The sequence below is a fragment of the Salmo salar genome, chromosome ssa02 (genome assembly GCF_905237065.1).
Source record: "Salmo salar chromosome ssa02, Ssal_v3.1, whole genome shotgun sequence".
In the NCBI taxonomy this organism is placed as follows: domain Eukaryota; kingdom Metazoa; phylum Chordata; class Actinopteri; order Salmoniformes; family Salmonidae; genus Salmo; species Salmo salar.
In genome coordinates this window covers 14,376,213-14,402,083 of record NC_059443.1, presented here as the reverse complement: position 1 = coordinate 14,402,083, position 25,871 = coordinate 14,376,213, and the positions used below count along the sequence as shown (strand labels likewise).

The 25,871-nt window shown below is 43.1% G+C and overlaps 1 protein-coding gene across 5 annotated transcripts in view; it reads left to right on the top strand.

Moving 5' to 3' along the window:
- LOC106574737 (calcium-transporting ATPase type 2C member 1) overlaps positions 1 to 25,871 on the top strand; it is a 55,622-nt gene that overhangs the window by 18,333 nt on the left and 11,418 nt on the right. For all 5 annotated transcript variants that reach the window (XM_045712885.1, XM_045712891.1, XM_045712867.1 and 2 more), the window contains 8 exons: positions 7,438 to 7,542; positions 7,799 to 7,915; positions 13,540 to 13,629; positions 13,823 to 13,858; positions 14,234 to 14,295; positions 14,878 to 14,986; positions 15,158 to 15,307; positions 15,441 to 15,585. In XM_045712885.1, the coding sequence (XP_045568841.1) occupies positions 7,438 to 7,542; positions 7,799 to 7,915; positions 13,540 to 13,629; positions 13,823 to 13,858; positions 14,234 to 14,295; positions 14,878 to 14,986; positions 15,158 to 15,307; positions 15,441 to 15,585 (814 nt within the window). The remainder of the gene's footprint in view (positions 1 to 7,437; positions 7,543 to 7,798; positions 7,916 to 13,539; positions 13,630 to 13,822; positions 13,859 to 14,233; positions 14,296 to 14,877; positions 14,987 to 15,157; positions 15,308 to 15,440; positions 15,586 to 25,871) is intronic.

Below are 25,871 nucleotides of genomic sequence, written 5' to 3'. Positions count from 1 at the left end.
CATCTAATATTACCTTGAATGCTCCATCTGATATGAGCTCTCGAAATAGTGGCCTAGGAATTATTCATTTGAATGCTAGAAGCTTGATCCAAAAGCTAGATTTGATTGAAATACTGGTCTCGCAATCACATGCTGACATAATGATTATATCTGAATCCTGGCTCTGTGTCTCTGTTCCAGACTCAGATGTTCTGTTAGTTGGGTATAATGTCTATAGAGCAGACAGAGTGGGTAGAGGTGGAGGTATTGCTATATATGTTAAATGCAACCTAGATGTCACTGTGTCCATTTCAACTTCTGTTCCTGAACAGTAAGAATGCTTAGTTCTAAATGTGGTCCTTGGTAGAGGTCGACCGATTATGATTTTTCAACGCCGATACCGATTATTGGAGGCCCAAAAACCGCTACCGATTAATCGGCCTTATTATTATTATTATTATAATTATTATTATTATTATTATTATTATTATATATTTTTTACATTTATTATAATTTTTTTATTTATTTTTTATTATTATAATTATTTATTTAAAACATTTTTTTTGCAATAATGACAATTACAACAATACTGAATGAACACTTAATATAATACATCAATAAAATCAATTTAGCCTCAAATAAATAATGAAACATGTTCAATTTGGTTTAAATAATGCAAAAACAAAGTGTTGGGGAAGAAAGTAAAAGTGCAATATGTGCCATGTAAGAAAGCTAACGTTTAAGTGCCTTGCTCAGAACATGGGAACATATGAAAGCTGGTGGTTCCTTTTAACATGAGTCTTCAATAGTCCCAGGTAAGAAGTTTTAGGTTGTAGTTATTATAGGACTATTTCTCTCTATATGATTTGTATTTCATATACCTTTTGACTATTGGATGTTCTTACAGGCACTTTAGTATTGCCAGTGTAACAGTATAGCTTCCGTCCCTCTCCTCGCTCCTACCTGGGCTCGAACCAGGAACACATCGACAACAGCCGCCCTCGAAGCAGCGTTACCCATGTAGAGCAAGGGAAACAACTACTCCAAGTCTCAGAGCGAGTGACATTTGAAACGCTATTAGAGTGCACCCGCTAACTAGCTAGCCATTTCACATCGGTTACACCAGCCTAATCTTGGGAGTTGACAGGCTTGAAGTCATAAACAGCGCAATGCATTGTGAAGAGCTGCTGGCAAAATGCACGAAAGTGCTGTTTGAATGAATGCTATCAAATCATAGACTTAATTATAATAAACACACAGAAATATGAGCCTTAGGTCATTAATATGGTCGAATCCGGAAACTATCATCTCGAAAACAAAACGTTTTTTTCTTTCAGTAAAATACGGAACCGGTCCGTATTCTATCTAACGGGTGGCATCCCTAAGTCTAAATATTCCTGTTACATTGCACAACCTTCAATGGTTGTCATAATTACGTAAAATTCTGGCAAATTAGTTTGCAACGAGCCAGGCAATGAACGCAAGAGCAGTGACACAAATTCATGTTAGCAGGCAATATTAACTAAATATGCAGGTTTAAAAATATATACTTGTGTATTGATTTTAAAGAAAGGCATTGATGTTTATGGTTAGGTACATTGATGCAACGACAGTGCTTTTTTTCGCAAATGCGCTTGTTAAATCATCACCGGTTTGTCGAAGTAGGCTGTGATTCAATGAGAAATTAACAGGCACCGCATCAATTATGTGCAACGCAGGACACGTTAGATAACTACACATGGTTGATGATATTACTAGTTTAACTAGTGATTGTTAAGATTGATAGGAAAAACTAAGATAAGTTTAATGCTAGCTAGCAACTTACCTTGGCTTCTTGCTGCCCTCGCGTAACAGGTAGTCAGCCTGCCATGCAGGCTCCTCGTGGAGTGCAATGTAAGGCAGGTGGTTAGAGCGTTGGACTAGTAACCAGATGGTTGCAAAAACAAATCCCCGAATCCCCCCTGAACAAGGCAGTTAACCCCCGTTCCTAGGTCGTCATTGAAAATAAGAATGTGTTCTTAATCTGACTTGCCTAGTTAAATAAAGGTGTTAAAAAAACGGCAAATCGGTGGCCAAAAATACCGATTACCGATTGTTATGAAAACTTGAAACCGGCCCTAATTAATCGGCCATTCCGTCGACCTCTAGTCCTTGGTCATAATGCACTATTAACGCTAGCGGGAGATTATCGCCCTCCCTCAGCTCCGGTATCTGATCGATCTCCCACCCTCAGCTCTGGTATCTGCACTAAGCAATTGTTTGAGTTAATGTCTAATTATGTAAACTCTGAATTATTGATTATCGGAGATCTCAATCTGGACTGGCTGATGCCAGCATCGTTTAAATTAAAAGATATTTGTAACGAACTAAATCTTACTCAACTAATAACTATACCCCCAAAAATTTACATTAATAGACCTTATCTTAACAAATACACCTCACAAATATATAGCTAGTGGGTTATTTGCTAATGACATCAGTGACCACTGCCCTATTGCATGTATCGGAGATACTAGGCAAAAAAAAACCTGACCCCCGTATAATTCTAAAGAGAAACTATAAACACTTCTCAGAGCAAGCTTTTATCCATGACCTTTATTATTGAGCTTTTATCCGTAAACGGCATAATGGACCCAGTTTTAGCGTTCTCTTTCTTTTCATAAATTTTTACCTTCATGGCTGATAAACACGCCCCGTTAAAGCGACTTAAGAGTAAAAAATCTAACTAATCCTTGGTTCTCCTGTGATTTGATGCTATGACAGAGTCTGCTGGTGATCCCACTAAATTCTGGAAAACTGTCAACTCACTTAAACGAGAACTCCTTGACTTCCCTGCTGAAGCCAATTACATCGGAATCTGGGATCATCAGTGACCGAACTGAAATTTGTGATGTTTTTAATAAGCATTTTTATTTCTGGTGGTTTTCTTTTTGAAAGAAAAAATGGCCAACGTGATCCTGACCAGTCTATTGTTTCAGTCCCTTGGCCTTCAGCTGATGTGGAAAACAGTAAGCCGGTTTTTAATTTTCAAAAAGTCACAGAAGATGAGGTCTTATCTGCACTATCTGCTATAGATTCTAAGAAATCATTAGGCGCTGACAATCTGGATCCATATTTACTCAAGTGTGCGGCACCTATTATTGCTGGTGTAGTGATGCATATTTTTAATCAAACATTTGTCGTAGGAAAGATTCCTAAATCTTGGAAAACGGCTTTTGTTTTACCACTCCTCAAGGGAGGTGATGGTAGTGAATTGGATAATTATCGGCCCATCTCTAAGCTCTCCTGTTTGGCTAAAATTCTAGTCACTGGTGAATAGGCAACTACCATCTTTTTTAACTGTTAACAATATTCTTTCTAGTAATCAATCTGGCTTTAGACCTAAACACAGTACTATTACGGCCACTGTACGTGTTGTAAATGATATTACTAATGCCCTAGATAATAGAAAGTACTGTGCCGCCTTGTTCATAGATTTATCTAAAGCTTTTGACACTGTAGACCATGCAATACTTTTGGGTAAGCTGTCGTCAATAGGACTGGGACTGGATGCCTGTCGTTGGTTTCATGACTATCTAAAGGATAGAAGTCAGGCTGTTAGTTGACGGCATCCAGTCAGAGCCACTGGAGTTGGTTAAAGGGGTCCCACAAGGTTCTATACTTGGTCCATTACTGTTCACTCTCTACATACATTTACATTTTAGTCATTTAGCAGACGCTCTTATCCAGAGCGACTTACAGTAGTGAATACATACATTTCATTTTCATTTCATTTTTTTTTGTACTGGCCCCCCGTGGGAATCGAACCCTCGAATGCTCTACCAACTGAGCCACAGGGAAGGCAATTAAACAATATCGGTGTTGAGATAGTGTCAAATTCATTTATATGCTGATGACACTGTCATGTACTCTATCGCTTCAACGGCTGACCAAGCATTACCACTATTGGGGACAGATTTTAAGATATTACAAGGGCCTTTTATACAGCTGAAACTTGTTTTAAATGCAAAGAAAACACATTTAATGATTTTTTTTAATAGGTTCAAAAAGTTGGTTGAAAATACACTTGCACTTACGAGCTTAGATGGTTCTCGAATTAATCAGATCTCTGCATATAAATACTTAGGGATATGGTTGGATGATAAACTGTCTTTTAAAATGCATATTGACGAACTTTGTAAATGGCAAAAAATCAAGCTAGGCTTCCTCTATAGAAACAGGACATGCTTGTCCTCTACAAATAGAAGACAAATTGCGCAAGCTACTTTTATGTCTCTTATAGATTATGGGGATATTATTTACATGCATGCTACGGCATCAACACTTAAATCGCTGGATGCTACTTATCATTGCGCACTTAGGTTTATTACGGGTGCTAGCTACAGAACTCACCACTGTGTTTTATATCAAAATGTGGGTTGGACTTTGCTGTCCATGAGACGAGAACAACATGCTCTCGTGTTTGTCTATAAAGCACTTCTGAATAAGCTACCTTCTTATTTATCATCACTCATCAATATTAGAATTATAATTCCTAAAACCAGGTCTCAAGCATGGATTACACTTGAGGCCCATGCGATTTCCATAGAGTTGTGTATAGCTGCCTTTTCCTGTTACGCTCCTTGCCTATGGAATAGCCTGCAGACTAAACTTAAACTTGACTCTTGTCCCCATTGCTCATTTTAAATATTTATTGGAGCATTTTTATTTTTGTATTGCTTGTAACTGTTTTGGGTAATGCAAGTTCTTGTGCTGTTAGGTTATTCTACTATGTGTAAATGAAATCTGTTCCTGTATTAATTTTTTGTGTTATCTGTGATCGTTTTGTTTGTCTTGTTTAGTTTTTGAATCATTGTACCTAAACTGTATGTGTAAACATGTATACGCAGGGCCCAGCTGTAAAAGAGACCTTGGTCTCAGTCTTTGTTCCTTTTTGAAATAAAGGTATAATAATTAGAATCACGTGTGCTAGATTAGGGTTGGAGTGAAAACCTACAGGAGGGTATCTCTCCAGGAACAGGGTTGGAGAGTAGTGCTGAGTGGTTAGTGCTTTTTGAGGTCTGTTCGATTTCGGTTCGTTTAAAAAAATATATAATAATAATAATAATCAAGGGGTTTTATTTTAAAAAACAACATTAAATGCACTATGCATTATGTGGGTTGAAATGCTGTAACAACACAGAATAAAACAATTAATACAAGTCCCATGATGGTAGTGACTGTCCATTACTGCTGATCACTTATCAGTTATTCACAATACTTTACTTTAATAAGATATTTAAGTTGTGTATATTACACTTTTTTTTGACTTTATTATTTCATTCCAAGTCATCTCATCTCTATAGATCTATTTTAGTAGTTATTATAAGTAAATAAGACCTACTTTTATGACTGCTGACTATCAACTATCAATCACTTAGATTATGTATTTTCATGTAGAGATACCTCGCAATGCAACAGCGGCTCTTTATATCCCCTCACAATAGTGCATTTTTCTCTCTTCTGTAGCAGGCGTAAAATAAACACAGACTGGACAAGAAGATGTGCAATGGATTATGGTCATTGTAGCTAATTACCACATTTTATGCCCTAAACTATGTGGAATATTGGCCTGTGGGAAAGTACAACCCCCTATTACATCGCACGGTTCAGACTTGGATCTGATTCATCTCTAGAGAAACTGTGCAATGTGTGCATTGAGCTCACAGAAAAAAATCGACAGGTCAATTAGTTGTTTAAAAGACATGGCTCAGCACTATTGGAGAGCCTTGATAGATTGTGTGTTTGTTAGGGTGTATTCATTTGTATGTGTCTGTTAGGGTTTGCATTCACTTGGTGTAATATAACCTTTCTGGGGATGTTCCCCTGGTATAAGAAGGCTACTTAATCTAACTCTTCATTTAGCTAACTATAGTGTCTTCTGTGTAAAATAGATAAATGTTTGTTTTGTTGGCTTTTCTGATTGATTGGGCTGTAGGTTTTTTGACTTATCTGGCTGGCCATGCCTCTGCTCCAGGTAGCTAGCCTATCTGGCTGGCCAGAAAATGAGTAACCCTGTAGAGTGGGAATTACTACTGCCTCTTGTCAGAACCTGAGTAGGGAGAAGACTAAAGAGCGGTTGGAAGATGGTAAAGAGAGAGGAAGTACGAGGAGAGGAGGAGCGAGGGGTTCTCTACTCATTCACTCCTCCATGCCTCTAGGCCCTCTCCTTCTCTACAGCTTTTCTTCTAGAGCTCTTCACTTCCACAGAAAGAAGTGTGACCTTTTCATTCATTATTCTACACCGAGTGGAGTGAGAGGGGGGAGAGGGGGAGAGGGAGTGAAGATGAGGGGAGACAGACAGAGAGAGTCTGATCCAGGTTTAAGCTCTTGTCACTCTTAATTAGATTGTTCTGTTAGCCTGAGAGGATTCACTCTCCAGCCTCCTTACTTATGTAAGATACTTTGTCTCATCTAAATGGCGGAGAGGAGAGAGGGAAGACACCAGGCGAGGGAGGAGAAGGAACGGGATTTTGGTGGTTCTGGGGGTGTTGTGAGACACACAGACAGATGTTGGTTGGATACCTTTTTAGCAGTAGATGTTACGGGCAGGACCAGGAGGTGCGGCCGGTGGCAATGAAGAGGCACAGAACAGGTCATTCATCCCCCTGCCTGTCGTACGGTTACTGTGTCATTGCCTGCCTACAGTCCTCCCTACGGCAACGGAGTGAGATGGTTTGTTTGACGAGGAGGGCTGACGAGTAACCACAGGTGTTGACTGTCTATGTTGGCAGAGGGAACACAGCAGACTGCCTTTTGCTGGACCTCAGTTGATGGATTAGATAACTTAGCTCTGCATTGCAACCAGTTGGCACATGGTACGTTGCTGTGAAGTACTCTTTTTCCCATCATGCTTTTTTTTGTCTTTTGAAAAAACGATCACCAAAAAGCTGTTGATTGTCATGAAACATGTTTGTGCCTTAGTCCTGGTATGCCTGATCTCGGTGACCTCGTATGAGTGATATTGTTTGGCTGCCTGGTGGAACCTGGGGGTCAGTAGGACATCTGGCCTAATGGCAGAACTAGCATTCGCATAGGGGAGCGAAGTGCAGCCTTAATCTTAAAGCTATGATATAGCAAAGGCTATGGCGTGATGAGAAGGGCTACCATCTAATCTCTGTGGGTGTAGTTTTAGCATCATGCTGCCTGGACTACACTAAATATGCAAGGGATTACATTTTTGATTGTGTTAAATCAAATCAAATTGTCACATGCGCGGAATACAACAGGTGTAGACTTTACAGTGAAATGCTTACTTACCAGCCCTTCACTAACAATGCAGAGTTTTAAAAAAGTAAGAAAAATTAGCTAAATAAACTAAAGGAAAATAGTAACACAATAAAATCCCAATACCGGGGCTATATACAAGGATAATGGATATGTCTTGTTTCTCCTAATGTTATTGTCTGTCTGCTGCAGCTTCCCGAGAAACAACCCCAATATGAAGATAAAACCATGGTTCCAGTACTAACTTCAAAACAAGCCAGCCAATTACCAGTGAACGAAGTAACATGTCTCCTGCAGGTACGTATGGCACAGTGAAAAATGTAGAATTTTTACCATTAGTGCATAGACATTTGAGTCGTTTAGCAGACACTCTTATCCAGACGACTTAGCTAATGCATTCATCTTAAGATAGCTAGGTGACACGAGTTAGGCCTAGTCAGCATCACTGAACTGTCAAACAGCACCAGCATACTGAAGGGTGAGCCCCTCATCTCGTCATCACACGCTAGTCACCTGACAGCGTTGTTGTTGGTAACCATGCTCCTTCCCTCAGGCTGACCTGCAGTACGGCCTGACCCACAGTGAGGTCACCCGTCGCCGTGCCTACCATGGCTGGAATGAGTTCGACATCAATGAGGAGGAGCCTCTCTGGAGGAAGTACATCTCCCAGGTGAGTGGCGGATAGAACTGCAAATCCCTTGTACGTCAAGCTGAAAAAGTACAACTCCCTGGAGAGTGAAGGGAAGCTACCCAAAGCTGAAATTCATACCGTTATTATAGCGTTGTAGTACATGTGTGTGTGAAGCCTAAATAAGCAGAAAGGGGAACACCCTCACACCTGATACATCCTGGCTTTGATACAGGAGTTCTAGCACAGCATCCCACCACTGACAAGACATTTCCAGCGAGTGCTGAAGCCGACGCTGCAGTAGGGCTTCAGGTTTCAGAAGCAGCTCCTTACATGCTGTAGTGTTTAGTACACGTGAAATATCACAGATCACCTGCTGTCCTCCCTCCGCCCCGCTCTTGGATCGCTCTTGACTTCTTTTGCAAGGACAAAAGCTCCCAGTGTCCTCTGGGGTAGGAGGGAGGGAGAGAAGAGGAGGAAAAAACTGGGCCGCTCTATTCTGCCTGGTTTCTGTCTTCCGTGGCCAGAAGCAAAGTGATGAGCGGTCGGATAAATATAGAGCTGCCGCCCTGAGAGGCCGTTTTTCTCCTTCACACAGAGAGATGGAGAGATTGAGGGATGCTGTACCCCCCCCCCCCCTCTCTCGCTCTCTCTCCCCCCTCTCTCGCTCTCTCCCCCTCTCTCGCTCTCTCTCCCCCCTCTCTCGCTCTCTCTCCCCCCTCTCTCGCTCTCTCTCCCCCCTCTCTCGCTCTCTCCCCCCACCCGCTCGCTCTCCCCCGTCTCTCTCTCCCGTTCCACTCTCACTCCCCTCTCTCACCCCCTCGCTCTCTGTTCCTTCTTTGTTTCACCCCCTTTGATACCCTGCTGAAGAAGAAAGATCAGCCACTTACTCATCACGTGGTTGATGTGAGATGCAGCCTCCTGTTGCCATGGAAACATATCGAAAAATACGTAATTGAGCCATTGCTGTACTTCGGCGCTTTGGTTGGTTTAAATTGCAGTGGGGAAATTATAATTTTTTTAAATATTTTTTTTTAAGTACTGATCATAATTACAGAGGCACTTTGGATCTAGCCAGATAGAACAGCCTCTGATCTGGTTCAATCAGTAACACCATTTTCCATTCTCCATTCCATATTTTATGGTATTTTCTCAACACCATTTGTCCCAGAACGCTTAAGACCCAAACCTAACTCCCTAGGTGACAGGGTCAGCGTCCATAGAAAGGCAGTACTGCCCAGTACAGGGCAGTACTCAAGATTACATAGAATAATTATCTAGAATATTAATCACAGTATTCATTCACCTCTATTGTATTCATCCCTCCCTATCTTCTGAATTGGGAGGGTGCCATTCCCCCACTCCCCTGACTCCTCTGTTGTCAGATCAGATTCCTCCTCATGGCTTGAGGCCTGACGCGCCTGACGAGGCCTGAGTTACTGAACTACCAGATGGTCCAGTCTAGCTAGCTAATTTGTTTGTGTGTGTGTGAAATCTGTCAGAAGCACTATTGCTACACACACACACACACACACACTCTCTGAGTGAAGAGCTACAAGCATTCGGGTCTTTAATCTGTCACTAGTTTGGGCTGTGCCAGTCAGGCAGGTTATCTGTACAGAACAGAGCAGCAATCTGGTGCTCTCCCTGTCTCCTGGAGGCTCCCACCATCAGCTCAGCTCCATCTCTCCCTGTCTCCTGGAGGCTCCCGCCATCAGCTCAGCTCCATCTCTCCCTGTCTCCTGGAGGCTCCCACCATCAGCTCAGCTCCATCTCTCCCTGTCTCCTGGAGGCTCCCACCATCAGCTCAGCTCCATCTCTCCCTGTCTCCTGGAGGCTCCCGCCATCAGCTCAGCTCCATCTCTCCCTGTCTCCTGGAGGCTCCCACCATCAGCTCAGCTCCATCTCTCCCTGTCTCCTGGAGGCTCCCACCATCAGCTCAGCTCCATCTCTCCCTGTCTCCTGGAGGCTCCCGCCATCAGCTCAGCTCCATCTCTCCCTGTCTCCTGGAGGCTCCCACCATCAGCTCAGCTCCATCTCTCCCTGTCTCCTGGAGGCTCCCGCCATCAGCTCAGCTCCATCTCTCCCTGTCTCCTGGAGGCTCCCGCCATCAGCTCAGCTCCATCTCTCCCTGTCTCCTGGAGGCTCCCACCATCAGCTCAGCTCCATCTCTCCCTGTCTCCTGGAGGCTCCCGCCATCAGCTCAGCTCCATCTCTCCCTGTCTCCTGGAGGCTCCCGCCATCAGCTCAGCTCCATCTCTCCCTGTCTCCTGGAGGCTCCCGCCATCAGCTCAGCCCCATCTCTCCCTGTCTCCTGGAGGCTCCCGCCATCAGCTCAGCTCCATCTCTCCCTGTCTCCTGGAGGCTCCCGCCATCAGCTCAGCCCCATCTCTCCCTGTCTCCTGGAGGCTCCCGCCATCAGCTCAGCTCCATCTCTCCCTGTCTCCTGGAGGCTCCCACCATCAGCTCAGCTCCATCTCTCCCTGTCTCCTGGAGGCTCCCACCATCAGCTCAGCCCCATCTCTCCCTGTCTCCTGGAGGCTCCCACCATCAGCTCAGATCCATCTCTCCCTGTCTCCTGGAGGCTCCCCCCATCAGCTCAGCCCCATCTCTCCCTGTCTCCTGGAGGCTCCCGCCATCAGCTCAGCTCCATCTCTCCCTGTCTCCTGGAGGCTCCCGCCATCAGCTCAGCTCCATCTCTCCCTGTCTCCTGGAGGCTCCCACCATCAGCTCAGCTCCATCTCTTCCTGTCTCCTGGAGGCTCCACATACTAGCCCCTGTCATCTGGAGGCTCCCACCATCAGCTCAGATCCATCTCTCCCTGTCTCCTGGAGGCTCCCACCATCAGCTCAGCTCCATCTCTTCCTGTCTCCTGGAGGCTCTCACCATCAGCTCAGCCCCTGTCATCTGGAGGCTCCCACCATCAGCTCAGCTCCATCTCTCCCTGTCTCCTGGAGGCTCCCACCATCAGCTCAGCTCCATCTCTTCCTGTCTCCTGGAGGCTCTCACCATCAGCTCAGATCCGCAAAGTGTGTGTGTGTGTGTGTGTGTGTGTGTGTGTGTGTGTGTGTGTGTGTGTGTGTGTGTGTGTGTGTGTGTGTGTGTGTGATCTTCTCACCAGTATTTTTAGCAGCAAAGTGAGAAAGCAGCACAAGGCTTTAGTTTGGCGTCATCATCATCTCCCCCGTCGCTGCACCTCGTTGCCGCTACAGATTTTCATCCGTTTTTAGCATCCCAGAGGATAAACTGGTGGCGTGAAGTCATTTATCACCGTTATCAGACTGCGCTCTAAAAAGCACTGTACCTATTGGTGTTGAATCCATCTCTCTGAGAGGCCGACGGTGGGTACATAGTGGTGTTGAATCCATCTCTCTGAGAGGCCGACGGTGGGTACATAGTGGTGTTGAATCCATCTCTCTGAGAGGCCGACGGTGGGTACATAGTGGTGTTGAATCCATCTCTCTGAGAGGCCGACGGTGGGTACATAGTGGTGTTGAATCCATCTCTCTGAGAGGCCGACGGTGGGTACATAGTGGTGTTGAATCCATCTCTCTGAGAGGCCGACGGTGGGTACATAGTGGTGTTGAATCCATCTCTCTGAGAGGCCGACGGTGGGTACATAGTGGTGTTGAATCCATCTCTCTGAGAGGCCGACGGTGGGTACATAGTGGTGTTGAATCCATCTCTCTGAGAGGCCGACGGTGGGTACATAGTGGTGTTGAATCCATCTCTCTGAGAGGCCGACGGTGGGTACATAGTGGTGTTGAATCCATCTCTCTGAGAGGCCGACGGTGGGTACATAGTGGTGTTGAATCCATCTCTCTGAGAGGCCGACGGTGGGTACATACATAGTCAAAGACTGTGATGTCCTTGTGTTAATTCAAGTGCAAGGCAAAACAGACAACTAACTACAGAGCAGTTGAATTCCAGATACCTGGAGACTACAGGGAGCCCTACTGACTACGGAGGTAATTGTGTGTACAGAAGATGTCCCAGAGTGTGATGTCAGCATTTAGGAAGGTACTGGGCCTTGAATCTTGTTCCTGTCAGGGGGATCTTGTTCCTGTCAGAAGTAACCAGGAAACCAGGGCTCTGGAGGCCTTTAATCAAACACTGTCACTCCTCTCTGATTTTGAACCCCTATGTAAGTATTGAACACATTAATTACGGTAGACTCGATGCTTTGTCCGCTCGCCATGCTGCCTCAATTATCCTGTCAAAGGGAGCGACAGCAACACAGCGCCATTGGCTGGGCCTGTACTCCCACTGTGCAGTCAGTGGCCGTGTTTGAGAGCATCAAAAAATACATGGATGTATAATGGGTCAATTGTGACCGACTGACTGATCTGCAAATAATATTGAGTAGTTATTTCTGATGCAAGGTGATTTGTAGATTAGTCAGTCTCCCCTCGCCTCTAAAGTCAGCCTGAAACCCCAAACAGCAAGCAATGCAGATGTGGAAGCACGGTGGCTAGGAAAATCTCCCTAAAAAGGCAGGAACCTAGGAAGAAACCTAGAGAGGAACCAGGCTGCATTCAGCCATTACTCTCTCTCTGCCTCTGTCTGCCAGAGGAACCAGGCTACATTCAGCCATTACTCTCTTTCTCTGCCTCTGTCTGCCAGAGGAACCAGGCTACATTCAGCCATTACTCTCTCTCTGCCTCTGTCTGCCAGAGGAACCAGGCTACATTCAGCCATTACTCTCTCTTCTCTGTCTAGAGACGCTCTCTCTGTCTCTGTCTGCCAGAGGAACCAGGCTGCATTCAGCCATTACACTCTCTCTGCCTCTGTCTGCCAGAGGAACCAGGCTACATTCAGCCATTACTCTCTCTGTTTCAGAGGACAGGCTGCATTCAGCCATTACTCTCTCTCTGTCTCTGTCTGCCAGAGGAACCAGGCTGCATTCAGCCATTACTCTCTCTCTGCCTCTGTCTGCCAGAGGAACCAGGCTACATTCAGCCATTACTCTCTCTGTCTCTGTCTGCCAGAGGAACCAGGCTGCATTCAGCCATTACTCTCTCTCTGCCTCTGTCTGCCAGAGGAACCAGGCTGCATTCAGCCATTACACTCTCTCTGCCTCTGTCTGCCAGAGGAACCAGGCTACATTCAGCCATTACTCTCTCTCTGTCTCTGTCTGCCAGAGGAACCAGGCTGCATTCAGCCATTACTCTCTCTCTGTCTCTGTCTGCCAGAGGAACCAGGCTGCATTCAGCCATTACTCTCTCTCTGCCTCTGTCTGCCAGAGGAACCAGGCTGCATTCAGCCATTACTCTCTCTCTGTCTGCCAGAGGAACCAGGCTGCATTCAGCCATTACTCTCTCTCTGTCTGCCAGAGAGGTTTCACATGTAGAGATGTAGTTTCTGACTGTTGGAGGTTTGCCGTGTCATTGAAAGTATTACTGTGTCATTGAGATACAGTATACCTTATGTGTGTGAGACAACCTTCCGGCAGCTTCCAGGACCTTGTTTGACAAATGAATGGGCTTCTTACTTTCTCTGTACAGAGACCCTTATTCTATTTCTCTTCTATATAGTCAGTCACTCACTCATTCAGTCACACACACTCACACAAGTCACTACCGATCACATCAGATGTGGAACATTGGTATTGATCGTGCAGTGCAACAGCTCAATGATGGCATCCTCTCTCCCTCTCCCTCCCCCAGTTTAAGGATCCTCTCATCATGTTGCTACTGGCCTCTGCTGTCATCAGTGTGCTCATGCGCCAGTTTGATGATGCCATCAGCATCACAGTGGTAAGGAACCCCATCACCACACAGGTTATTTATAGTATACCATTTAGTACTGTGAGTAATTCCATGGTGCTCCAGAAATGTCTGACAACGGATTAGACTGGGTACTACAGAGAATGGAGAGTTAAGCGCTAACCTATTTTGTATATATCTCTATATCTCTATCTCTCCCCATCCCTCTTTTTCTCCTTGACAGGCCATTATAATAGTGGTTACAGTTGCCTTTGTCCAGGTGAGACCTCTTTATTTGCCTTCACTCTGTGGACTGTGTTAGTTGTGACAGGGAGTCAGTCAGTGTGTTTCTCTGCAGATGTCATGGTGTTTTCTCAGAGCACAAAGCCAGATGCCAAATAGATCACAGTGGAACAGAACAGACGGGTGTGTGTGTGTGTGTGTGTGTGTGTGTGTGTGTGTGTGTGTGTGTGTGTGTGTGTGTGTGTGTGTGTGTGTGTGTGTGTGTGTGTGTGTGTGTGTGTGTGTGGGGCTCGTCTCTGTAGAGAGAACATTGGAAATGCATTGCTGTTCCATCATTTATGAGGGGCATGAAAACTGATCAAAGACATTTGTAGAGAGTTGTTTCAGCTATGCTCTCTCTGTTTCTCTGAAGGAATACCGCTCTGAGAAGTCCCTTGAAGAGCTGGGAAAACTTGTTCCTCCAGAATGCCACTGGTGAGCACTGCCTCTCTCAGCTCCAATGCTCTCTGTTATGTTTTTCTCTCTCACCCATCACTAATTGTATCTACATATGGAATGACAGTCAAACATGACAGTGGAAGCAGCTTAGGACCGACGTCACTCCAATAGACTTAGTGCACACATCCTGGGATAAAGAAAGCACTGGTGCCTCCTGAAAGAAGTGTAAAGCGGACATGGAGAAATGGATGTAATTTCCACTTCAAACAGGATCCAGAGGGCCAGATTTCCACTTCAAACACAACATCCCCCCCCTCAAAATATTCTCACACACTCACTCACTCACTCTTCCATATCCCCAGGCTGCTACAAGCTGTTGCCCTTGGATGCTGGTGGTGGAACTAGCATAGTGCATGATGGCATGCATACTGTTACATTAGCATGGTCATTGCTGATTACAGTTCAATTCCCTCTTCTGTCTCTCTCTCTCCTCTCTCTCGGTCTCGCTTTCTTGTCTCTCTCCTCTCTCTGTCTCTTCTTGCGCTCTCTCTGTCTCGCTGTCTCACTCTCTGTCTCGCTCTCCCCGTTGTTTCTGTCTCTCCATCTCCCCCCCTCTAGTGTGAGGGAAGGACACCTGGAGCGCATGCTGGCTCGGGAGTTGGTCCCTGGAGACACTGTCTGTCTCTCTGTTGGGGAGAGAGTCCCGGCTGATCTCCGACTCTTTGAGGTATGTTATACACTCACACCTGTTCAGAAGCTGTAAAAGATACTGTCATCCTCACTCTTACACATAAACATAGATCTGCAATGGGTGGGACTTCACTAGCTCTACAAAAAAAGCTGGCAGCAAAAGAATTGCTGAAGTGACTGGCAAACCTTTAGCCCCTCTCTCTCCCAGGCAACTGACCTATCAGTGGATGAGTCCAGTCTGACGGGAGAGACCACTCCCTGCTCCAAGTCCACATCCCACCAGCCCACCAACAATGACATCACCTCCCGCAGCAATGTGGCCTTCATGGGAACCCTGGTGCGATGTGGCAAAGCCAAGGTACCTCACATGACCCATCCCAACAGTTTACCAATAAGTTATGGAATAGCACTTCTGGCTGGAAATTAAAGTTACAGATTGTGATTAATAACGTCTTATATCATTGTGTAACCTTTTTGTTTTTGTCTTATAGGGTATCGTCATAGGAACAGGAGAAAATTCTGAATTTGGAGAGGTTTTTAAGATGATGCAAGCAGAGGAGGCCCCTAAAACACCTTTACAGAAAAGCATGGACCTGCTTGGAAAACAGCTCTCGCTTTATTCCTTTGGAATCATAGGTACTACATCTTTTTTGTTGTGCTCAAATGTGCACATGTTCTCGTGGTCCTGAATGGCTCAGTAGGTAGAGCACGGCGCTTGCAACGCCAGGATTTGGGGGTTCGATTCCCAGGGAACACCCATATGTAAAATGTATCCATGCATGACTGTAAGTCGCTTTGGATACTGTGTGTGTGTGTGTGTGTGTGTGTGTGTGTGTGTGCGCACACACCATTTAGCATGACACTTAGTATCCAAAGAGACTTACAGTGTGCGTGCGTACGCACGCACACACACACTGTGCATACCATTTAGCATGACACTTAGTATCCAAGGAGACTTAGTGTGTGCACGCACGCCCGCACACACACACACACACACACACACACACACACACACACACACACACTGTACATACCATTTAGCATGACACTTAGTATCCAAAGAGACTTACAGTGCGTGCGTGCGTGCGTACGTACGTGCGTACATACATGCATACGTACATACGTACATACGTGTGTATGTATATTTATGCATGTGTATATATATATGTATATACACACACACATATATATATATATATATATATATATATATATATATATATATATATATATATATATATATATATATATATATATATATATATATATATATGTATATGTGTGTGTGTGTGTATATACACTGGTCAAAAAAATAAAGGGAACACTTAAACAACACAATGTAACTCCAAGTCAATCACACTTCTGTGAAATCAAACTGTCCACTTAGGAAGCAACACTGATTGACAATCAATTTCACATGCTGTTGTGCAAATGGAATAGACAACAGGTGGAAATTATAGGCAATTAGCAAGACACCCCCAATAAAGGAGTGGTTCTGCAGGTGGGGACCACAGACCACTTCTCAGTTCCTATGCTTCCTGGCTGATGTTTTGGTCACTTTTGAATGCTGGCGGTGCTTTCACTCTAGTGGTAGCATGAGACGGAGTCTACAACCCACACAAGTGGCTCAGGTTGTGCAGCTCATCCAGGATGGCACATCAATGCGAGCTGTGGCAAGAAGGTTTGCTGTGTCTGTCAGCGTAGTGTCCAGAGCATGGAGGCGCTACCAGGAGACAGGCCAGTACATCAGGAGACGTGGAGGCCGTAGGAGGGCAACAACCCAGCAGCAGGACCGCTACCTCCACCTTTGTGCAAGGAGGAGCAGGAGAAGCACTGCCAGAGCCCTGCAAAATGACCTCCAGCAGGCCACAAATGTGCATGTGTCTGCTCAAACGGTCAGAAACAGACTCCATGAGGGTGGTATGAGGGCCCGACGTCCACAGGTGGGGGTTGTGCTTACAGCCCAACACCGTGCAGGACGTTTGGCATTTGCCAGAGAACACCAAGATTGGCAAATTCGCCACTGGCGCCCTGTGCTCTTCACAGATGAAAGCAGGTTCACACTGAGCAAGTGACAGACGTGACAGTCTGGAGACGCCGTGGAGAACGTTCTGCTGCCTGCAACATCCTCCAGCATGACCGGTTTGGCGGTGGGTCAGTCATGGTGTGGGGTGGCATTTCTTTGGGGGGCTGCACAGCCCTCCATGTGCTCGCCAGAGGTAGCCTGACTGCCATTAGGTACCGAGATGAGATCCTCAGACCCCTTGTGAGACCATATGCTGGTGCGGTTGGCCCTGGGTTCCTCCTAATGCAAGACAATGCTAGACCTCATGTGGCTGGAGTGTGTCAGCAGTTCCTGCAAGAGGAAGGCATTGATGCTATGGACTGGCCCGCCCGTTCCCCAGACCTGAATCCAATTGAGCACATCTGGGACATCATGTCTCGCTCCATCCACCAATGCCACGTTGCACCACAGACTGTCCAGGAGTTGGCGGATGCTTTAGTCCAGGTCTGGGAGGAGATCCCTCAGGAGACCATCCGCCACCTCATCAGGAGCATGCCCAGGCGTTGTAGAGAGGTCATACAGGCATGTGGAGGCCACACACACTACTGAGCCTCATTTTGACTTGTTTTAAGGACATTACATCAAAGTTGGATCAGCCTGTAGTGTGGTTTTCCACTTTAATTTTGAGTGTGACTCCAAATCCAGACCTCCATGGGTTGATAAATTGGATTTCCATTGATTATTTTTGTGTGATTTTGTTGTCAGCACATTCAACAATGTAAAGAAAAAAGTATTTAATAAGATTATTTTATTCATTCAGATCTAGGATGTGTTGTTTAAGTGTTCCCTTTATTTTTTTTGCTGAACCACTCCTTTATTGGGGGTGTCTTGCTTATTGCCTATAATTTCCACCTGTTGTCTATACCATTTGCACAACAGCATGTTGTACAGGTATATTGTATACTCAGAGTTCCCACCCCCAAAGAATGTAAGACGGGCACTGCGCCACCTTCCGGCCTGGCAGTGCCACTATATAATCATAAAACAATATTATTAATAACATTTATTTTTTACTTTATTCGTTATCATTTAAGGCATTTTTTTGCTCTAGATTACATAAAATGGCAGTTACAGTTGTTGAAAATCTCAACAACACCACCTTGTTAAAAAATCCTGGGGAGAACCCTGAGACCGTTAATGCTCCCAGCCAGTTAATTTTGTGTGTGTGTGTGGTCACTTGGAAATGTCCTTGTTTTGTCCATTTAAAATTGGTCAGAAATACAGTCTAGACATTGTTAATGTTGTAAATGACTATTGTAGCTGGAAACGGCTGTTTTTTACATTTCTCTTATGGAGTATCTACAGTGAGGGGAAAAAAGTATTTGATCCCCTGCTGATTTTGTACGTTTGCCCACTGACAAATAAATGATCAGTCTATAATTCTAATGGTAGGTTTATTTGAACAGAGAGAGACAGAATAACAACAAAAAAATCTAGAAAAACGCATGTCAAAAATGTTAGAAAATGGTTTGCATTTTAATGAGGGAAATAAGTATTTGACCCCTCTCAATCAGAAAGATTTTTGGCTCCCAGGTGTCTTTTAATACAGGTAACGAGCTGAGATTAGGAGCACGCTCTTAAAGGGAGTGCTCCTAATCTCAGTTTGTTACCTGTATAAAAGACACCTGTCCACAGAAGCAATCAATCAGATTCCAAACTCTCCACCATGGCCAAGACCAAAGAGCTCTCCAAGGATGTCAGGGACAAGATTGTAGACCTACACAAGGCTGGAATGGGCTACAAGACCATCGCCAAGCAGCTTGGTGAGAAGGTGACAACAGTTGGTGCGATTATTCGCAAATGGAAGAAGCACAAAAGAACTGTCAATCTCCCTCGGCCTGGGGCTCCATGCAAGATCTCACCTCGTGGAGTTGCAATGATCATGAGAACGCCGTGAAGGACTGAAATCCTGCAGCGCCCGCAAGGTCCCCCTGCTCAAGAAAGAACATATACATGCCCGTCTGAAGTTTGCCAATGAACATCTGAATGATTCAGAGGACAACTGGGTGAAAGTGTTGTGGTCAGATGAGACCAAAATGGAGCTCTTTGGCATCAACTCGCCGTGTTTGGAGGAGGAGGAATGCTGCCTATGACCCCAAGAACACCATCCCCACCGTCAAACATGGAGGTGGAAACATTATGCTTTGGGGGTGTTTTTCTGCTAAGGGGACAGGACAACTTCACCGCATCAAAGGGACGATGGATGGGGCCATGTACCGTCAAATCTTGGGTGAGAACCTCCTTCCCTCAGCCAGGGGATTGAAAATGGGTCGTGGATGGGTATTCCAGCATGACAATGACCCAAAACACACGGCCAAGGCAACAAAAGAGTGGCTCAAGAAGAAGCACATTAAGGTCCTGGAGTGGCCTAGCCAAAATTTGTGGAGGGAGCTGAAGGTTCGAGTTGCCAAACGTCAGCCTCAAAACCTTAATGACTTGGAGAAGATCTGCAAAGAGGAGTGGGACAAAATCCCTCCTGAGATGTGTGCAAACCTGGTGGCCAACTACAAGAAACGTCTGACCTCTGTGATTGCCAACAAGGGTTTTGCCACCAAGTACTAAGTCATGTTTTTCAGAGGGGTCAAATACTTATTTCCCTCATTAAAATGCAAATCTATTTATAACATTTTTGACATGCGTTTTAAAAAAAATGTACAAAATCAGCAGGGGATCAAATACTTTTTTCCCTCACTGTACATAGGTGTACAGAGGCCCATTATCAGCAACCATCACTCCTGTGTTCCAATGGCACATTGTGTTAGCTAATCCAAGTTTATAATTTTAAAAGGCTAATTGATCATTAGAAAACCCTTTTGCAATTAATATAGCACAACTGAAAACTGTTGTGCTGATTTAAAGAAGCAATACAACTGGGCTTTAGACTAGTTGAGTATTTGGAGCATCAGCATTTGTGTGTTCGATTACAGGCTCAAAATTGCCAGAAACAAGGAACTTTCTTCTGAAACTCATCAGTCTTTTATTGTTCATTAAATAGTACCTGCAAAAGACCATCTCAACGTCAACAGTGAAGAAGAGTGACTCTGGGATGCTGGCCTTCTAGGCAGAGTTGCAAAGAAAAAGCCATACAGACACTGGACAGAGGAACTGCCTAGAAGGCCAGCATCCCGCAGTCGCCTCTTCACTGTTGACGTTGAGACTGGTGTTTTGCGGGTACTATTTAATGAAGCTGCCAGTTGAGGACTTGTGAGGCATCTGTTTCTCAAACTAGACACTCTAATGTACTTGTCCTCTTGCTCAGTTGTGCACTGGGGCCTCCCACTCTTTCTATTCTGGTTAGAGCCCGTTTGCGCTGTTCTGTGAAGGGAGAAGTACACAGCGTTGTACTAGATCTTCAGTTTCTTGGCAATTTCTCGCATGGAATAGCCTTCATTTCTCAGAACAAGAATAGACTGACGAGTTTCAGAAGAAAGGTCTTTGTTTCTGGACATTTTGATCAAGTAATTGAACCCACAAATGCTGACTCTCCTGATTCTCAACTAATCTTAAGGCCAGTTTTATTGCTTCTTTAATCAGAACAACAGTTTTCAGCTGTGCTAACATAATTGCAAAATGGTTTTCTAATGATCAATTAGCCTTTTACAATGATAAACTTGGGTTAGCTAACACAACGTGCCATTGGAACACAGGAGGGATGGTTGCTGATAATGGGCCTCTGTACGCCTATGTATATATTCCATAATAAATCTGCCGTTTCCAGCTACAATAGTCATTTTCAACATTAACAAGGTCTAGACTGTATTTCTGATCAATTTGATGTTATTTTAATGAACAAAAATGTGCTTTTCTTTCAAAAAGGACATTTCTAAGTCACCCCAAACTTTTGAACGGTACTGTATCTATAGTTAATGCTCCCAGCCAGTTAATACTGTCTATATAGTGTTAATGCTGTCTATATAGTGTTAATACTCCCAGCCAGTTAATACTGTCTATATAGTGTTAATGCTGTCTATATAGTGTTAATGCTCCCAGCCAGTTAATACTGTCTATATAGTGTTAATGCTGTCTATATAGTGTTAATGCTCCCAGCCAGTTAATACTGTCTATATAGTGTTAATGCTCTCTATATAGTGTTAATGCTCTCTATATAGTGTTAATGCTCTCTATATAGTGTTAATGCTCCCAGCCAGTTAATACTGTCTATATAGTGTTAATGCTCTCTATATAGTGTTAATGCTCTCTATATAGTGTCAATGCTCTCTATATAGTGTCAATGCTCTCTATATAGTGTTAATGCTCCCAGCCAGTTAATGCTGTCTATATAGTGTTAATGCTCCCAGCCAGTTAATACTGTCTATATAGTGTTAATGCTGTCTATATAGTGTTAATACTCCCAGCCAGTTAATACTGTCTATATAGTGTTAATGCTCCCAGCCCGTTAATACTGTCTATATAGTGTTAATACTGTCTATATAGTGTTAATGCTGTCTATATAGTGTTAATACTGTCTATATAGTGTTAATGCTCTCTATATAGTGTTAATGCTCCCAGCCAGTTAATACTGTCTATATAGTGTTAATGCTGTCTATATAGTGTTAATGCTCCCAGCCAGTTAATACTGTCTATATAGTGTTAATGCTGTCTATATAGTGTTAATGCTCCCAGCCAGTTAATACTGTCTATATTAACAGCATTAACACTATATAGTCTTAATGCTCCCAGCCAGTTAATACTGTCTATATAGTGTTAATGCTCCCAGCCCGTTAATACTGTCTATATAGTGTTAATACTCTCTATATACTGTTAGTGCGGTCTATATAGTGTTAATACTGTCTATATAGTGTTAATGCTCTCTATATAGTGTTAAGGCTCCCAGCCAGTTAATACTGTCCATATAGTGTTAATGCTGTCTATATAGTGTTAATGCTCTCTATATAGTGTTAATGCTCCCAGCCAGTTAATACTGTCTATATAGTGTTAATGCTGTCTATATAGTGTTAATGCTGTCTATATAGTGTTAATGCTGTCTATATAGTGTCAATGCTGTCTATATAGTGTCAATGCTGTCTATATAGTGTTAATGCTCTCTATATAGTGTCAATGCTCTCTATATAGTGTTAATGCTCCCAGCCAGTTAATACTGTCTATATAGTGTTAATGCTCCCAGCCAGTTAATACTGTCTATATAGTGTCAATGCTCTCTATATAGTGTCAATGCTCTCTATATAGTGTTAATGCTCCCAGCCAGTTAATACTGTCTATATAGTGTTAATGCTCCCAGCCAGTTAATACTGTCTATATAGTGTTAATGCTGTCTATATAGTGTTAATGCTGTCTATATAGTGTTAATGCTCTCTATATAGTGTTAATGGTGTCTATATAGTGTTAATACTGTCTATATAGTGTTAATGCTCCCAGGCAGTTAATGCTGTCTATATAGTGTTAATGCTCCCAGCCAGTTAATACTGTCTATATAGTGTTAATGCTCCCAGCCAGTTAATACTGTCTATATAGTGTTAATGCTCCCAGCCAGTTAATGCTGTCTATATAGTGTTAATGCTCTCTATATAGTGTTAATGCTCTCTATATAGTGTTAATGCTCTCTATATAGTGTTAATGCTGTCTATATACTGTTAATACTCCCAGCCAGTTAATGCTGTCTATATAGTGTTAATGCTCCCAGTCAGTCAATACTGTCTATATAGTGTTAATGCTGTCTATATAGTGTTAATACTGTCTATATAGTGTTAATGCTGTCTATATAGTGTTAACCTCTCAAGGGCAGGTGGCACCAAATCGTCCCACCTACGTAACAGCCAGTTGAATCCTGTGGCGCGATTTTCAAATACCTTAGAAATGCTATTACTTCAATTTCTCAAACATATGACTATTTTACAGCTATTTAAAGACAAGACTCTCGTTAATCTAACCACACTGTCTGATTTCAAAAAGGCTTTACAACGAAAGCAAAACGTTAGATTATGTCAGCAGAGTACCCAGCCAGAAATAATCAGACACCCATTTTTCAAGCTAGCATATAATGTCACAAAAACCCAGAAGACTGCTAAATGCAGCACTAACCTTTGATGATCTTCATCAGATGACACACCTAGGACATTATGTTATACAATACATGCATGTTTTGTTCAATCAAGTTCATATTTATATCAAAAACCAGCTTTTTACATTAGCATGTGACGTTCAGAACTAGCATACCCCCCCGCAAACTTCCGGCGAATTTACTAACAATTTACTAAATTACTCACGATAAACGTTCACAAAAAGCATAACAATTATTTTAAGAATTATAGATACATTACTCCTCTATGCTCTCGATATGTCCGATTTTAAAATAGCTTTTCGGTGAAAGCACATTTTACAATATTCTAAGTAGATAGCCCAGCATCACAGGGCTAGCTATTTAGACACCCACCAAGTTTAGCCTTCGCCAAACTCCGATTTACTATTAGAAAAGTTTGATTACCTTTCCTGTTCTTCGTCAGAATGCACTCCCAGGACTTCTACTTCAATAACAAATGTTGGTTTGGTCCAAAATAATCCATAGTTATGTTCCAACAGCGGCGTTTTGTTTGTGCGTTCAGGACACTATCAAAATGGTAAATAAGGGTCACGCGCACGGCGCATTTTGTGACAAAAGATTTCTAAATATTTCATTACCGTACTTCGAAGCATGTCAACCGCTGTTTAAAATCAATTTTTATGCCATTTTTCTCGTAAAAAATCGATAATATTCCGACCGGGAATCTGCAATTAGGTAAACAGCCGAAAGAAAATATATCACTGGGTCGACTCGGGCACGCGCCTAATTCCTTTGTCCTCTGATCGGCCACTTGGCAAAAGCGATAATGTGTTTCAGCCTGGGGCTGCCTCGACATCGTTCAGTTTTTTCCCGGGCTCTGAGAGCCTATTGGAGCCGTAGGAAGTGTCACGTTACAGCTAAGATCCTGACTCTTCAATAAACAGAGGCAAGAACAACAACACCTTGTCAGACAGGCCACTTCCTGCATGAAATCTTCTCAGGTTTTTGCCTGCCATATGAGTTCTGTTATACTCACAGACACCATTCAAACAGTTTTAGAAACTTTAGGGTGTTTTCTATCCAAAGCCAATAATTATATGCATATTGTAGTTACTGCGCAGGAGTAGTAACCAGATTAAATCGGGTACGTTTTTTATCCGGCCGTGTAAATACTGCCCCCTAGCCCTAACAGGTTAATGCTCCCAGCCAGTTAATACTGTCTATATAGTGTTAATGCTGTCTATATAGTGTTAATGCTGTCTATATAGTGTTAATGCTGTCTATATAGTGTTAATGCTGTCTATATAGTGTTAATGCTGTCTATATAGTGTTAATGCTCCCAGTCAGTCAATGCTGTCTATGTAGTGTTAATGCTGTCTATATAGTGTTAATGCTGTCTATATAGTGTTAATGCTGTCTATATAGTGTTAATGCTGTCTATATAGTGTTAATGCTCTCTATATAGTGTTAATACTGTCTATATAGTGTTAATGCTCCCAGGCAGTTAATGCTGTCTATATAGTGTTAATGCTCTCTATATAGTGTTAATACTGTCTATATAGTGTTAATGCTCCCAGGCAGTTAATGCTGTCTATATAGTGTTAATGCTGTCTATATAGTGTTAATGCTCCCAGCCAGTTAAAACTGTCTATATAGTGTTAATGCTGTCTATATAGTGTTAATGCTGTCTATATAGTGTTAATGCTCTCTATATAGTGTTAATGCTATCTATATAGTGTTAATGCTGTCTATATAGTGTTAATGCTCCCAGCCAGTTAATACTGTCTATATAGTGTTAATGCTGTCTATATAGTGTTAATACTCCCGGCCAGTTAATCCTGTCTATATAGTGTTAGTGCTCCCTATATAGTGTTAATGCTCCCTATATAGTGTTAATGCTGTCTATATAGTGTTAATGCTGTCTATATAGTGTTAATGCTGTCTATATAGTGTTAATGCTGTCTATATAGTGTTAATACTCCCGGCTAGTTAATCCTGTCTATATAGTGTTAATGCTGTCTATATAGTGTTAATGCTCCCAGCCAGTTAATACTGTCTATATAGTGTTAATACTGTCTATATAGTGTTAATGCTGTCTAGATGGTGTTAATGCTCTCTATATAGTGTTAATGCTGTCTAGATAGTGTTAATGCTCCCAGCCAGTTAATGCTGTCTGTATAGTGTTAATGCTGTCTGTATAGTGTTAATGCTGTCTGTATAGTGTTAATGCTGTCTGTATAGTGTTAATGCTGTCTGTATAGTGTTAATGCTGTCTGTATAGTGTTAATGCTGTCTGTATAGTGTTAATGCTGTCTAGATAGTGTTAATGCTGTCTAGATAGTGTTAATGCTGTCTAGATAGTGTTAATGCTGTCTAGATAGTGTTAATGCTGTCTCGATAGTGTTAATGCTCTCTATTTAGTGTTAATGCTCCCAGCCAGTTAATACTGTCTATATAGTGTTAATGCTGTCTAGATAGTGTTAATGCTCTCTATATAGTGTTAATGCTGTCTAGATAGTGTTAATGCTCCCAGCCAGTTAATGCTCTCTGTATAGTGTTAATGCTGTCTGTATAGTGTTAATGCTGTCTGGATAGTGTTAATGCTGTCTGGATAGTGTTAATGCTGTCTGGATAGTGTTAATGCTGTCTGGATAGTGTTAATGCTGTCTAGATAGTGTTAATGCTGTCTAGATAGTGTTAATGCTGTCTAGATAGTGTTAATGCTCCCAGCCAGTTAATGCTGTCTATATAGTGTTAATGCTGTTTATATAGTGTTAATGCTCCCAACCAGTTAATACTGTCTATATAGTGTTAATGCTCTCTCTATAGTGTTAATACTGTCTATATAGTGTTAATGCT